The 15,767-nt window shown below is 40.7% G+C and overlaps 1 protein-coding gene across 4 annotated transcripts in view; it reads left to right on the forward strand.

Annotated features, from left to right (window-relative positions):
• The window catches only part of ADGRG7 (adhesion G protein-coupled receptor G7), a 91,104-nt gene extending 75,545 nt beyond the window's left edge, over positions 1-15,559 (forward strand). For 3 of the 4 annotated variants that reach the window (XM_059687995.1, XM_059687996.1, XM_059687997.1), the window contains 3 exons: positions 4,942-5,097; positions 10,290-10,446; positions 14,603-15,559. In XM_059687995.1, the coding sequence (XP_059543978.1) occupies positions 4,942-5,097; positions 10,290-10,446; positions 14,603-14,884 (595 nt within the window). In that variant the 3' untranslated portion in view covers positions 14,885-15,559. The remainder of the gene's footprint in view (positions 1-4,941; positions 5,098-10,289; positions 10,447-14,602) is intronic. The other variant, XM_059687998.1, reaches the window with a different exon arrangement.
• Positions 15,560-15,767: the final 208 nt, after the last annotated feature.

A 15,767-nucleotide genomic window follows, 5' to 3' on the forward strand; every position in this document is an offset into this window, starting at 1 on the left:
AAAACGTGCTCACTCTCACCATTTTATTTACGGACTAGAGGCCCGATGCACAAAATTTGTGCAAGGTGCTCAGTCCCCATAGCCACGGCAGCTGCCTCTGCCTCAGCCCTCACAGCCGTGGCTTCATCCGGAAGGTCATCTGGAAGGTCCTCTGGTGTAATTAGCATATTATGCTTTTATTATTATAGATGGTCTATTCTCTGTATTAATGATTTGTAATGATTTAAATTATAACAATAGTCCAAAGAAAAACAATTTAGACATCCTTTAACATGTATAATAATGGTGTTTTACCTACAGGAGAAGAAAACATACATTAATTGAATGCCAAATATATGCTAGGGCTTCTCACATTAATACCCAAATGCCTATTTGACACCTCCATTTGGCTATCTAATAAGACATCCCATGGTCTTCCCTCAGAAACCTGCTCTTCCCATCATATTCCATATCTTAGTTAATGGTAATCCCACTCTTCCAGATACTCAGGCCAAAGACTTGGGAGTCATCCTTAATTCTCCTACATCTCACATCCAACCTGTCAATAAGATAAATCATTTTGCTTTTTTTATAAATACATCTGGAATCAGAATATTCCCCCCCCCCTTTTTAATAGAATTTGTTGGGGTGACATCCTATCTAATAAAAGAGAAACATGGTAATTAGTGTACAACCGCTACCCTTCCCATTGGCTAATCAGGGCGATATGCAAATTAACTGCCAGCCAAGATGACGGCCGGCAGCCAGGCAGCTTGAAGCGAACATGAGGCTTGCTTGCTTCAGTGACGGAGGACTCCAACGTTCCCCGCCTGCCTTGCCAGTCTCTGAGCTTGCAGTTTGAAACATAGTTACAAATATAGAAGCTAAACAAAACCCCAGAAACCTGCTTTCAGCCAGCCAGGATCTCAGAGCTGGAGTTGATACAGTGTTTTGATTATAGAACCCAAACAAACCAGATACCTGCTTTCAGCAGCAGAGGCCTCAGAGCTGGAGCCAGAGCTAAAGCTGACCCAGAATAAAAAAGAAAAGAAAAAAAGGACAGGTTGGGAGCTTCAGTCACCCACCAGCCTGAAAAGAGCCCTCAGCCCCTCACCCAGACTGGCCAGGCACCCCAGTGGGGACCCCCACCCTGAAGGGTGTGTGACCAGCTGCAAACAGCCCTCAGTCCCTCACCCAGGCTGGCCAGGCACCCCAGTGGGGACCCCCACCCTGATCCAGGACACCCTTCAGGGCAAACCAGCTGGCCCCCACCCATGCACCAGGCCTCTATCCTATATAGTAAAAGGGTAATATGCCTCCCAGCACCGGGATCAGCGGAGCCGAGAGGCCTCCCAGCACTGGAATCAGCGTGAAAGGGGGCAGTGCCCAAACCCCCTGATTGCCCTGCGACTCTGTGTGTGACAGGGGGCGGGGCCACAACCTCCCTATCTGCCCTGCTCTGTTCGTGACAGGGGAAGGCGCCCCAATCCCCTGATCAGCTCTGCTCTGTGCCTGATAGGGGGGAGCTCCCCAACCCCCTGATTGCCTGGTGGCACTATGTGTGACAGGGTGCAGCGCCCCAACCCCCTGATTGGCCCTGCTCTGTGTGTGACAGGGTGCGGCGCCCCAACCCCCCCCCCCATGGGCCCTGCTCTGTGTGTGACGGGGTAGAGACATAACCTCCCCATTGGCCCTGCCCTGAGTGTGAGAGTGGCGGCGCCCCAACCCCCTGATCGGCCCTGCTCTGTGGGTGATAGAGGGCGGCGCCCCAACTCCCTGATCCACCTTGCTCTGTGTGTGACAGGGGGCGGTGCCCCAACTCCTCAATCAGCCCTGCTCTGAGCCTGACCAGGGGCTGCACCTAGGGATTGGGCCTGCCCTCTGCCACCCGGGAGCAGGCCAAAGCCAGCAAGGCGTTATCTCCCGAGGGGTCCCAGACTGCGAGAAGGCACAGGCCGGGCTGAGGGACCCCCTCCCCCCCGAATGCACAAATTTTTGTGCACCGGGCCTCTAGTCCTATATAATAAAAGGCTAATACGCAAATAGACCAAACAGCAGAACAACCAAATAACCAGTCGCTATGATGTGCGCTGACCACCAGGCAGCGCGTGCAGAACATGGCTGGCATCTGCTGTGGTGGGATGGTGGAGCAGGTGAGCTGGAGCGCCAGACTAAGGCTGGGAGCAGGTTGCTGTCATCACGGCGAGCCTCTGCTGGTTACTGAAAATTCTTTGCTCCTGTGCACCATAGTCCCGCCTGGTGCTTGCACCTGCTGCTGGCGCTGGCCTCACTGGCACCTGCCCCGCTGGCACCCGCTGCCAGCCCCAGAGTCGCTGCTCACACTTGTTGATGGTGTTGGCCCCACTCATATCGCTGCTGGCTCTGGACCCAATTGCTCTGCGCTGTTAGCAGGTACGAGCGGGCCGGCACCGTCAGCGTGTGGGAGTGATTGCGGTGAGAGTGGGACTGCTGGCACACAGGAGGCCAGGGGCATGGTGGAAGGGGCCGGGCAGAGGCACAGAGGATGGGCGGAGACCCGCCCCTGTGCCCACAGCAGCCTCTGCAGCCCACAGCTCCTTTCAAGGTGGGTGAATTTGTGCAGTGGGGCCCTAGTTGGTTAATAAAATTATATAGGTTTCAGGTGTACAATTCTATAATACATCATCTGTATATTGCATTGTGTATTCACCACTCCAAGTCAAGTCTCCTTCCATCACCATTTATCCCCTCTATACCCGCTTCTGCCTCTCCCACCTCCTTACCCCCATGCTGTTACCTATATTTATAAGGTTTTATTTTTCTTTATCTCTTTACCTTTTCACCCAGCCCCACAACCCTCTCCCCTCTGACAGCTGTCAACCTGCTCTCTATGGATTAATCTATTTTGTTTGCTAGTTTATTTTGTTCATTAGATTCCACATATGAGTTAAGTCATATGGTGTTTGTCTTGCTCTGACTGGCTTATTTCACTTAGCATAATGCTCTTTAGGTCCATGCATGCTATCACAAAGGGTAAAACTTCCTTCTTTTTTATGGCCGAGTAGTATTCCATTGTGTAGCTGTACCACAGCTTTTTATCCACTCATCTGCTGATGGGCACTTAGGCTTCTTCCGAATCTTGGCTATTGTAAATAATGCTGCAATGAACAAAGGGGTGCATATATTCGTTTACATTAGTTGGAACCAGACTATTTCTTAGCATTTCTTTTCTTTGTCCAAGCCACCCGATTATTGCAATAAACTCCAGCAGATTTCCTGCTTTTGCATGTGTTTATTTCTTATCTTTGCACCTAGCTAGAGTAATTCTTTTAAAAGTCAAGACATTATATCAAGTGTCTCTTTCTTGCCAAGAGTGAATACAATCACCTATAAGACTCTGACATAATTTACATCTTTTAACTAATCCCATCTACTTACTCTATTCTAGCCATTCTAGCCTCTGCTCTTCCCTAAACTCTCAACTCAAGGCCTTTTACTTACTGTTTTCATTGCCTGGAATTTCCTTGCTCCTCATCTATTTCAAATCTTTGCTCAAATAAGGCTTTTCCTGATCACTGTATTAAAATGAACCCTAACCCCCCATAGTAATACCCACCCTCATTACCTGCTTTATTTTTTTCCACAGCATTTGTCACCATCTGACATATATATATATATATATATATATATATATATATATATGTATATATATATATATATATATATAAAATTTATTTGTTAGTTTTACCAATTTCTCTGTGTTAGAATAAATTCACTACAGAAGGGATTTTTTTTTTTTAAATTTACTGCTTGGTATCTAGAATGGTATCTGCCCCATAACATACTCTGTAAATACTTATTAAATGAACAAATTAATTCTTACAACAATGTCAGGAGATGATTACTAGACCTCACAGATGAGAAGGAAACACCACCAAACTACCACCACAAATAGCAACAACAACAACAAAAAAACCCCAAAAACTACCCCAAGGAGGTTAAATTAAACATCAAACCTTAAAAAATGCCAATTAATAGGAGACTGTTTAAATAATTTATGGTGTGCCCTGGTCAGTGTTGCTAAGTGGTTAGAGTGTCAGCCCATGTACCAAAGTGTCTCCGGATTGATTCCTGGTCCAGGGCATGTACCTGGGTTGCAGGTTCATCCCCAGCCCCCGTAGAGGGTGTGTACAGGAGGCAACCAAATTGATCTGTCTCTCTCACATCAATGCTACTCTCTCTCCCCCTCCATCCCTTCCTTCCACTGTCTCTAAAAAAATCAATGGAAAAAATATCCTCAGGTGAAGATTAAGAATAAATAAACAAACAGATAGATAGATAAATAATTTATGATATAACAAAATAATGGAATAATATGTACCTCTAAAAAGTGATGAAAACAATCTTTATATTCTGATATAGGATGATATCCAAGATATGTTGTTAAGTAAGGTATGGAAGTATCATATATTATCATTTGCTTAAACATCAGGAAAAATATGCACATTTGCTGATATATGTATAGCCTAAATCAGGAAGAATATACAAGAAACACTGATTACCACTGGAGATAGAGACTAGTAATTATGGATGATTTTAGGTCAATCTTGTCTTTCTATGAGTGTCTGCACCATTTAAATTTTGAACCACCTAGATGTGCTATATATTAAAAAATAAAATTGAACGATAATTTGCCTAAAGTCAGACACCTAGTTAGTGACAGAGAATGACATTTAAATTTGGGATTGCCTGACTCAAAAGCCAATTTTCTGTCTATTAGCCTATACTGTCTCATAGAGGAATATGCAGAGCCAATACATTTCATTTTATTATTATGTTGAATTCTTGAAAGTCATCTCAAATATATAGGATGCAAAGGGATATTCTCTTTCAGCCGAGGGAACATCAGTAATGATAACAGCACGGAGAATTAGTATGTATAGCTTTCTTAGTCTTCTGAAAGCATTTATTTTCTCTCCACAGCTGCTGGTTGGCAGATGCAAAAGAGAATGATGATAAAAAAAGCCCATTATATTGGTCATTCATTCTACCTATGACCATTATCCTCACCAGCAATGTTGCTCTATTTATTTTCATTATGGTGAAAGTGGTGTGGAAGAATAACCAGAATCTGACAAGGTAAGATTCCCAGTAAATGGGAAGCTGCCAGGCATGACTCGGTGAGCACATGATAGAGCACCCTCATATATCTGCACCTCCTAGAAGAGTTTTCAGACACTGGGGCAATGGCAGGGACATGTGGTTGCAGGACAGATGTTCTCTTAAACTTTGCCTCGGAAAGTAGGTCTTCTCACCTTCCAACATCAGCACTATAATGTGGGTGTGCTGCATTACACAATATACTTTTGTGCTATATGAGCCCAACTGAAAAACTCAACCCAAGTTTTCTCCCAAATATTCAATAAATCAGATTTGGATAAAGAAATTGGAGGGTTGGAAAAACCAAGATGGCAGCATAGGTAAACACCAGAGTTTGCTGCCTCGAACAACCACTTCAAAAATACAACTAAAAGACGGAACGGACATCATCCAGAACCACAGGAAGGCTGGCTGAGTGAAAATTCTACAACTAGAAGGAAAGAGAAAAGCATACCGAGACTCAGAGGAGGCGCAGTGCGGAAGTAAAATACTAAGGTGCGGAGGTGCACACAGAGTGGGCTGGTGGCTGAGGGCGCGGTTGTCATTTTCAATCGGGAGGGAGTCTCAGGCTCTGAGCTCCAGTTCCGGGCAAGTCTCTGGGGACCCAGACTCATATGGGAGAAGCGGGACTGTTTGGCATCGGTCAGAACTCGAGGGCAGCTTTCTCTAGGAGGGGCTTGCAGCAATTACCAGGACACTACACTGAGAAGTGGGGCCTCTGAGAGCATTCATAACTGCTAACACCGCCCTGTTGATCCCATGGGACCCACACTGCCCAAGCCCTGAAGGGAGGCTTTTGCTGGATAGCCTAAGGCTGAGGCTAGATTAGCACCCCCCTAGAGATCCAAGAGCCAGTGTACCCAGAGGTCAGAGTGGGGCCATCCAATTTGCAGCTCTGTGGAACCATAAAGGACACACTCAGGGGGCAGACTCAGTGAGCACCAAAGCCCCATTGAAGCAAGTCTTGCCCCGGAGGGGAGTCTCCAGCACAGAAGTTCTCCCACTGCAGACACAGCTGATTCTCACAGCCAATTGGCCTGGAGGTCAATTCCTCCCAGTGATAACTACAACAATCAAGGCTTAACTACAACAAGACTGTGCACAAAGACCACAAGGGGGTGCACCAAGAGTGTCCTCCTCAGGTAATTGGGGAGGCTGAACCACTGGGCCCTAGAGGACACTTAGCACAGAAAACCACTTTATCAACACAGGGAAGCATAAAAAAATGCGGAGACAAAGAAAAAGGACACAAATGACAGAAATGGAGGAAAGCAAACTACTGGATATAGAGTTCAAAACCACACTTTAAAGGTTTTTCAAGAATTTTCTAGAAACCGCTGATACACTTAATGAGACCTACAACAAATCTAATGAGACCCTCGAGGTTGTGAAAAAGGACCAACTAGAAATTAAGCATACACTGACTGAAATAAAGAATATTATACAAATTCCCAACAGCAGACTAGAGGATTGCAAGAATCAAGTCAACGATTTGAAATACGAAGAAGCAAAAAACACCCAACCGGAAAAGCAAAATGAAAAAAGAATCCAAAAATACGAAGATAGTGTAAGGAGCCTCTGGGACAGCTTCAAGCGTACCAACATCCAAATTATAGGGGTGCCAGAAGAAGGGAGAGAGAGAGCAAGATATTGAAAACCTATTTGAAGAAATAATGACAGAAAACTTCCCCTACCTGGTGAAAGAAATAGACTTACAAGTCTAGGAAGCACAGAGAACCCCAAACAAAAGGAATCCAAAGAGGACCACACCAAGACACATCATAATTAAAATGCCAAGAGCAAAAGACAAAGAGAAAATCTTAAAAGCAGCAAGAGAAAGAAAGTCAGTTACCTACAAGGGAGTACCCATACGACTGTCAGCTGATTTCTCAACAGAAACTTTGCAGGCCAGAAGGGAGTGGCAAGAAATATTCAAAGTGATGAATGCCAAGAACCTACAACCAAGATGACTTTATCCAGCAAAGCTATCATTCAGAATTGAAGGTCAGATAAAGAGCTTCACAGATAAGGAAAAGCTAAAGGAGTTCATCACCACCAAACCAGTATTATATGAAATGCTGAAAGGTATCCTTTAAGAAGAGGAAGAAGAAGAAAAAGGTAAAGATACAAATTATGAACAACAAATACACATCTATCAACAAGTGAATCTGAAAATCAAGTGAATAATCTGATGAACAGAATGAACTGGTGATTATAATAGAATCAGGGGCATAGAAAGGGAGTGGACTGACTATTCTTGGGGGGGAAAGGGGTGAGGGGGATGCGGGAAGAGACTGGACAAAAATCGTGCACCTATGGATGAGGCCAGTGGGTGGGGAGTGAGGGAGGAGGGTGGGGTGGGAACTGGGTGGAGGGGAGTTATAGGGTAAAAAGAGGAACAATGTAATAATCTGAACAATAAAGATTTAATTAATAATATATATATATATATATATATATATATATATATATATATATATATATATATATATATATATAAAAGAAATGGAAGGGTTGTGAATAAATGCTAGTAAATGTATTTTGTAAACTAGTAGCTGTAGGTTATGTGGTACATGTGTTGCTTGAGTCAGATAATGGATTTATATTTTTTATTACTTGTAAACATATAATAACTAGAAGCCTGTTGCATGAAGATTTGTGCAATAGGCTTCCTTCCCCTGGCTGCCTGCACCGGTTTTCCTCCGGCACCCGGGACCCAGGCCTTTGGTCTGGCGCAGCAGAGAAGCCAAGCCTCTTCAGTCTTCAGTCTTCGGTCTTTAGTCTTCACTCTGGCTGGAGCCACCTATGTATGCAAATTAACCACCATATTTGTTGGGTTAATTTGCATAGTCACTCTGATTGGCTGTGGGTGTAGCAGAGTGTCACCAATTTGCATGTTTCTCTTTTATTAGTGTATATAGGAAGATTTCACTTAAAATGTTTTTTTTTTTTCTTGGAAAAAATAAAAAATAACAACTGGCAACATTAAACCCACATTTCCTGCAGATGGAGCATGTGCTCCCTGGTTTATCAGTCTCCATGTGGACTGCTTTTCTCCTTTATATAACCTTCCTGACTCCAATAAAGATTTTCATTGTCATTCCTGATATGCAGAAAAAGCTTTCAGTTGGAGAGAGAAAGAACAGAAACTATTCAATACATAAATCTCCCCTTCTCTCACAGTACACATTGACTAAGACATGGTGCCAATGAGGCTATGAATTCAGGTTAATTTTATAAGACTCTACTTTGCCCAAGTAGACTTACTATAAGCACATCTGTGAGTTTTGCTGGTCACCAAATGAGTGCACTTGGTATGAACAGATGATGAAAACAATTCTCATCAGTAGGACTATAATCTTTAATATGTAATTTATTGATCAAGAGTACTATCATCTTCCCTTTATGATAATCCATTTGAGGGGAAATATGGGGAAGAATATCAATGATAATCATTCAAACCTATATTTTATTAGAAATGCAGAAAAGACTAGGTGAAGTCTTCTCAGCCTAATTGCAAATTCAGTTATATTTTCTTTATATAAAACAATATCATTTTGGCCTCAGACATCAACCAAATTTATACTTCTAAATTTTGGCTGATAACACCTGTTCTTAAATTGGCTTAGTTACAATGAAAAGCAGGTTACAATTTAATTGTTTAACAAGTTATCTTTCATGTATCAGTTAGCTTTTGCTGCATAACAAACCACCCCAAAACTTAATGGCTTAGAATGACAAATGTTTATTATTTGTCATAAATTTGAGCATTGGTTTGGGCAGTTGTCCTGGTTCTGGCTTAAATGTAGGTGAATGGTCTACGGCAGCGGTTCTCAACCTGTGGGTCCCGACCCCTTTGGGGGTTGAACGACCGTTTCACAGAGGTTGCCTACATACATCCTGCATATCAGATATTTACATTACGATTCATAACAGTAGCAAAATTACAGTTATGAAGTAGTAACGACAATAATTTTATGGTTGGGGGTCACCACAACATGAGGAACTGTATTAAAGGGTCACGGCATTAGGAAGGTTGAGAACCACTGGTCTAGGGTGACTCACTTTCATGCCTTGTAGGTAGTAGTGGTCTGGTCTTTAATGGTAGCTATTCAGTGGGGAAAAATCATCTCTCCTCCATGTGGTTTCTCATCCTGTGTCAAAACAGTCCAGGCTTCTTAACATAGCGGCCTCAGGATCCCAAAGAGCAATAAAGAGAAGGCAAATTCTAATTTAAAAAATGCTTTCCAGCCTCTGCTTGTGGAACAATTGCTGATGTCTCGCCAGTCAAAGTGAAATATTAGCAATTATCTCACCATCAAGGGAAGAAGATCACTCTGCATTTTAACAACCATTCATTCTGTATCAGCCTACACCAGTGGTCGGCAAACTGCGGCTCGTGAGTCACATGTGGCTCTTTGGCCCCTTGAGTGTGGCTCTTCCACAAAATACCAACTTCTGCGCATGGGCCACGAAGTTTCAATCTCACTGTACGTGCGCGCCCGCACGTGGTATTTTGTGGAAGAGCCACACTCAAGGAGCCAAAGAGCCGCATGTGGCTCACAAGCCGCAGTTTGCCAACCACTGGCCTACACCATGGGAAGGTTCCAGATGCCTCCATAACAATTAATCACTAGCTGATCCAGTAGTAACAATAACTAAAATAAAATTCTCTTCCAAAGAAAGAGTTGATTCTTTGTGAAATTTTCCTGTAAGGAGTTGTTTATGCCAGATACAGTTATCATTGTATTTCTTTTTCAAAAAAATATATTTTATTGATTTTTTACAGAGAGGAAGAGAGAGGGATAGAGAGAAACATCAATCAGCTGCCTCCTGCACACTCCTTACTGGGTATGTGCCTGCAACCAAGGTACATGCCCTTGGCTGGAATCGAACCTGCGACCCTTGAGTCCGCAGCCCGACGCTCTATCCACTGAGCCAAACCGGTTAGGGCTATCACTGTATTTCTTAATAAAGCTTGCTAAATCAGATTCTATCCAGCATGGCATAGGTCTAGCATAATTTTTCCACTGGAGGCATAATATTGTTAAATGAACAGTATATATGGGCAGCTGAATATATATTCTTAACAGTTGGGTAACAATGATATTAATTAAAAAAAAAAAAGAACTGAATGAACCATATTTTCTTTCTTGCTTTCATTTACGTAGCACAAAAAAGGTTTCATCACTAAAGAAGGTTTTTAGCACATTATCTATTGCAGTCATATTTGGAATTACCTGGATCCTGGGATTCTTTACGCTACTAAGTAATGAAAATATCAGCAAAATCTCCAGCTACCTATTCTGCATTTTCAACACTACTCAGGTATGGTGTGGATTAGTCTGAAAGTAGCAGACCATGCAGTGGTGGAGGTTATATCTCCGTGGACCAAAGTATTCTCCTTTTAAAACTCCCTGAAGGTCATTGTTTAGTACCTTTAGGAGATTCTATTTTAATATCCTTTAAGGGAAGATAAAGGAAAAGATCTTTATGACTTTATGTTCTTTCCTGCTCTGAATACAAATTTTTGGATAGTTTTTTCTATATCTGTGAAAAATGCCAATGGAATTTTGGTAGGGATTACATTTAATCTATATTGTTTTGGGTTGCATGAACATTTTCACAGTATTTATTTTCTTAATCCAAGAACTTAGGCTATCTTTCCATTTATTTGTGTCTTCTTCAATGTCTTTCATCAATGTCTTATTTTTTTCCCCATCAACAACTTATTGTTTTAGGTCTTTTACTTTCTTGGGTTAAATTTATTACAAATTATGTAATTGTTTTTTTTAATGCTATTATAAATAGGATTATTTTCTTAATTTTATTTCAGCTAGTTTGTTGTTAGTGTATAAAAATGCAACTAGTTTCCATGTGTTAATTTTGTATCCTGCAACTTTATGGGATTCATTTTTTAGTTCTAACTGGTTTTTGGTGGAATCTTTTGGTTTTTCTATATGTAAAATCCTGCAAGAGAGTTGATTTGTTAGAAGCAGAACCTTATGAAGTTTTTGTGTGTGACATAATTATACATAGGACTGAAGATGCTTTTATTCCTGAGTCTTTTCTCAATGATACATTTAATCATAATTTTAAAGAACATTCTATTCATACCTTATCTTAAAATTTGACTGAAGATTTATATATGTTTTTATTTGGAAACCATTCTATTAACATATTAGAAGCATCTCCTATAAGAAACTAAATATTTAGAGGAAATATAATGGTCATCTAATTTTCATTATGGCAAAAATACTGGTATAGATAAACCAAAATGGTAGATTAAAAATAAAAATAACTTTGTTTGATCTCAGATGATTTTTGTTTTCATATGTTTGTATTTGTGTATATGTGTAGGAAATGTAAAAACTTTAAGATAAAACAAGGATTCATTATTGAAAGATTCATCTTGAAATCAGAATTTCTTTCCATGGTTTTTATTCTATGCCTCCTCCTGGGGCAAACATTGTCTTTTGCTCTGATGAAAAATATTACAAAGACTTTTCTGTCTATATATTTAATCTTACGTTTCCTGAGCTGGCAGAGTGAATTATACGTCAATATAATGAAAGTACCTTTTTAAAAATATATATATTATTGATTTTTTACAGAGAGGAAGGGGAAAGGATAGAGAGTTAGAAACATTGATGAGAGAGAAACATCGATCAGCTGCTTCCTGCACACTCCCTACTGGGTATGTGCCCGCAACCAAGGTACATGCCCTTGACCAGAATCGAACCTGGGACCCTTCAGTCCGCAGGCCGATGCTCTGTCCCCTGAACCAAATCAGTCAGGCAATAAAAATACCTTTCTTTTATTTTTATTTAAAAATATTTTTATTGATTTCAGAGAGGAAGGGAGAGGAAGAGAGAGATAGAAACATCAGTGATGAGAGAGAATCATAGGTTGACTTTCAACCATGCTGACTGGGCTGAGGTGACGATTTTAATTCTAGTTATATTAATATAACTCAAATAAAATAGAAGGATTGTGGTTTTATAAGTTCATTTGTCTCATTTCTTCTTGTACCCAAAAATTAACTTTTTTTCTCTCTCTTACATAGAAGTCTCATCTCCTCAACTAGGTTATTAGTTCTCTAGTGCAAGTAACACGCTTGTGTATATCTTTTGCAGTAGATATCTTGTTTGCTATTAGGATGGGCTGTACTTCTCAAATATTTTGTGAAGTAAACTGCAGTGTTTGCTGATTGTCTCATTAAGTTACTGAGAATAGTATCCATTGTGTGCAGTTGATATTGGTTGTTTCTGGCTCTGATCAAATATCACTGAGGAGGGAAATCTTTGATACAAAATGGAAATCATTGGGTAGAGCATTAGATAAATTTGTCTTGGCCACAAATGATGAGGAGTTTGTTTAGTGAAGTGTGGGGAGCTGCTTATCTGTATGAATTGCTAACATCACATTTAATGCTTGTAAGCTCCTCACTGTCTATCCCAAATAGCCCTCTTCAGTGCCTTTTATGAATAACTCCCTTAAACAATGGATGTGTGCCTGGTGCTAATTTTAAATAGATATAAGGCAGTTCTTTACTGTTGGCAACTCCCAGTGGAATCTCTCCAGAAGGGCAATAAATAGGGTAAGCTTAGTCTGGGATTGCCAATTGACCATGGAGTTGTTGCCTAAAGCTACCAGTAATTTAGAAAAGTATCTTTAAAAAAGTATGGTCAAGGATATTCTCTTTTGCATGCATAGGAGAGGCCCATTACAAAATGTTCATACTACATGGTAAAATTTTGGGTGGTGGTGGGGCAAGAGCCCCACGGACTAAAAGTCAGGAGACTTTGGCTGTCTTTCAGGTTTAATATTATTGACTCATGATTTCAGGTAAGTCACTACCTCTGAGTGAGGCATACAAAATATAAAATGGAAGAGGGTGTTAAAATTGACAGTGTTTTTCAAAGTGGTTCTGAATATTGCCTACATCAGAGTGTACACAGTGTGTTAAAATGCTGATTTCTGGGCACCTTCACCCCTCACCCTACTGAATCAGAGTCTATAGGGTATGAGCTGGGAATCTCCACTTTAAAGCACGGCTCAGGTGACTTTCATGTGTAGGAATGACTAGATTAATTCACATGTAAGCTCCTTCTAGTTGTAGAATGCTATAAGGCTAATACATATTTATTTGCTAAGTGCTACAGATATTACTTAAAAGACACAATTTAATCTTTGTGCTAGTGATAATTAGTTTAATGCCTACATTTTGTTTTTTCAAATAACATCTTTGGGATTTTAGGGGGCACAAAAATATTGGGATTCCACTGACTTCCACAGGACAGTGTCTTCATGAATTCTCCATGGTCTACGTCGTTTCCTAACTATTGTACAACCAGAAATTCTATCTAGTATTGTCTTTGACTTAGAATTTAAATTCTGGAAAAGCCAGATGAAATAGTGTACCCCACAGAAAGGAGCTTTTCTAGAGACCAGATTTCTCCAAAATGAATTTCTCTCCCTTGAACAATCAGGATGGCTAATGACTACATTTGTCCTTGCGAAACCTCATGCACACTTCCTTGTGTTATCCAGGCCTTTTTCAGATGTGTTAGATACCGCCTGTTGGTTAACAATCAAGTTAATCTTCCTGCTTTTGTCCAGTGAACTGGTCTATCTCTTGCTAACAAGTATCGATTCTATTAGCCAAACTCAGAATCTTTGGATTATCTTACCACAACACCAGAAGTCTCCTAAATGGTATCTATGGAATATATTAATTATAGAAATACATTCTTTTAAAAATGTTTTTATTCATTTTAGAGAGAGAGGAAGGGAGATGGAGAGAGAAACACTGATGTGAGAGAAAAACATCCATCAGTTGCCTCCCCTATACATCCCACTGGAGACCAAATCTGACCTGGGCATGTGTCCTGACCGGGAATTCAACCGGCCACCTTTCAGTCTACAGGGGGCACACTTAACTGAGGCACATTGGCCAGGGCTAGAAATAAATTCTTACAAAATTTGGGGTCATATAGATGCCAATCTGGGAGACATCCGTGGGTATTTACTTTTAATAAGTTTTTATTTTGAGATAGTTGACTACAAGAAGTTGCAAAAACATTGGCACAATACTATCAACTCAATTACAGATGTTATTTAATATATATTTTTTAAAAATATTTTTATTGATTTCAGAGAGGAAGGGAGAGGGAGAGAGAGATAGAAAACATTGATGAGGAGGGAGAATCATCTATCCGTTGCCTCTTGCATGCCCCCTACTGGGGATCAAGCCTGAAACTTGGGCATGTGCCCTGATGGGGAATTGAACCCTGACCTCCTGGTTCATAGGTCCATGTTCAACCACTGAATGCCATAGGCTGGGCCAGATGTTATTAATTTGTCAATTTGGAGAGTTGTGTGAATGATGAGAAAAGGGTAGGTGGCAAGATGAAATAAAATCCCTTCCCTGGTTCTGTATTGCAGCACTTATCTAATATTAAGCTTTTATTCTATCTGCCAGGGATTGCAAATTTTTGTCCTCTACACTGTCAGGACAAAAATCTTCCAGAATGAAGCTTCCAAACTGTTGAAGTCGCTGTCGTCATCTGCTGGGAGAGTGAAGTTGCTGCCATCAGCAACCCGGATGAGGCTGCGTGTAAGGATGTATAACATGCTCAGGTCATTCCCAGCCCTAAATGAACGCTTTAGGCTGCTGGAGCCAATTGTGATTACCGAGGAAATGACACTCTCTGAAAGTGACCAAGCAAGCATAAGCATCTCCAGTGGTTCTCAACCTTCCTAATGCCGTGACTCTTTAATACAGTTCCTCATGTTGTGACCCCCAACCATAAAATAATTTTCGTTGCTACTTCATAACTGTAATTTTGCTACTGTTATGAATAATAATGTAAATATCTGATATGCAGGATGTATTTTCATTGTTCGAGACCCACATGTTGAGAACTGCTGATCTAGACAGTAAAGCTGTTGCCTTCTGTGGTCTCTCTTATTCAACTTGTGTGAGTTTTGCTTTTTCTATTTCTTTCCTTTGTTACCCAGTCCTTCAGGAAAGTCTCCCTCAATATATTTGGCTCAAGGTTAAAAATCAGGTACAACCTGTGGTTTATTATCATCAGGGATACTGGATTTGGTAGTTTTTTCTATTATTCAATAGATTCTTACCTGAACGAAGTGAAGAATCCCATCCAGCATTCAAAATAATTCAAGATTATCATTGCTCTGTGTATATCATAAAGTCTGTGACTTCAATAAAAATGTAGAACCTAAACAAAGTCTTTTACGATTTACTACAAAGGATACAAGGAGAAAAATTTACCATCTAGAAAATGACTTCTGATGAACACTGCAAAGAATTGCTTTTATGTATCAGACTTTTGATCTGTGAATACTTAAAATTTGTATGTGCTTATACTTTCCTGTTACTGAGAACTGGAATAAATCAAGCAATGCTCAGAGAGTTTGGAGTTACACTTTATTCACCGTGGTGGGCTCAGAGAAAAATGAATTCAAATTCTCAGCAGAGCTACAAGCAGAACTTCCCTTTTTATGAAAGAGCCAGCCCTATGTGTGCTTAGTGGTTATCTCGCTGGTGGCCTTGAACACTACACAGTTCTATCCAATTAAAAAATGCACCTGGCATGGCATTGAGAGTATGGGTGTATCTA

This window comes from Myotis daubentonii, chromosome 3, assembly GCF_963259705.1.
Source record: "Myotis daubentonii chromosome 3, mMyoDau2.1, whole genome shotgun sequence".
NCBI lineage: Eukaryota > Metazoa > Chordata > Mammalia > Chiroptera > Vespertilionidae > Myotis > Myotis daubentonii.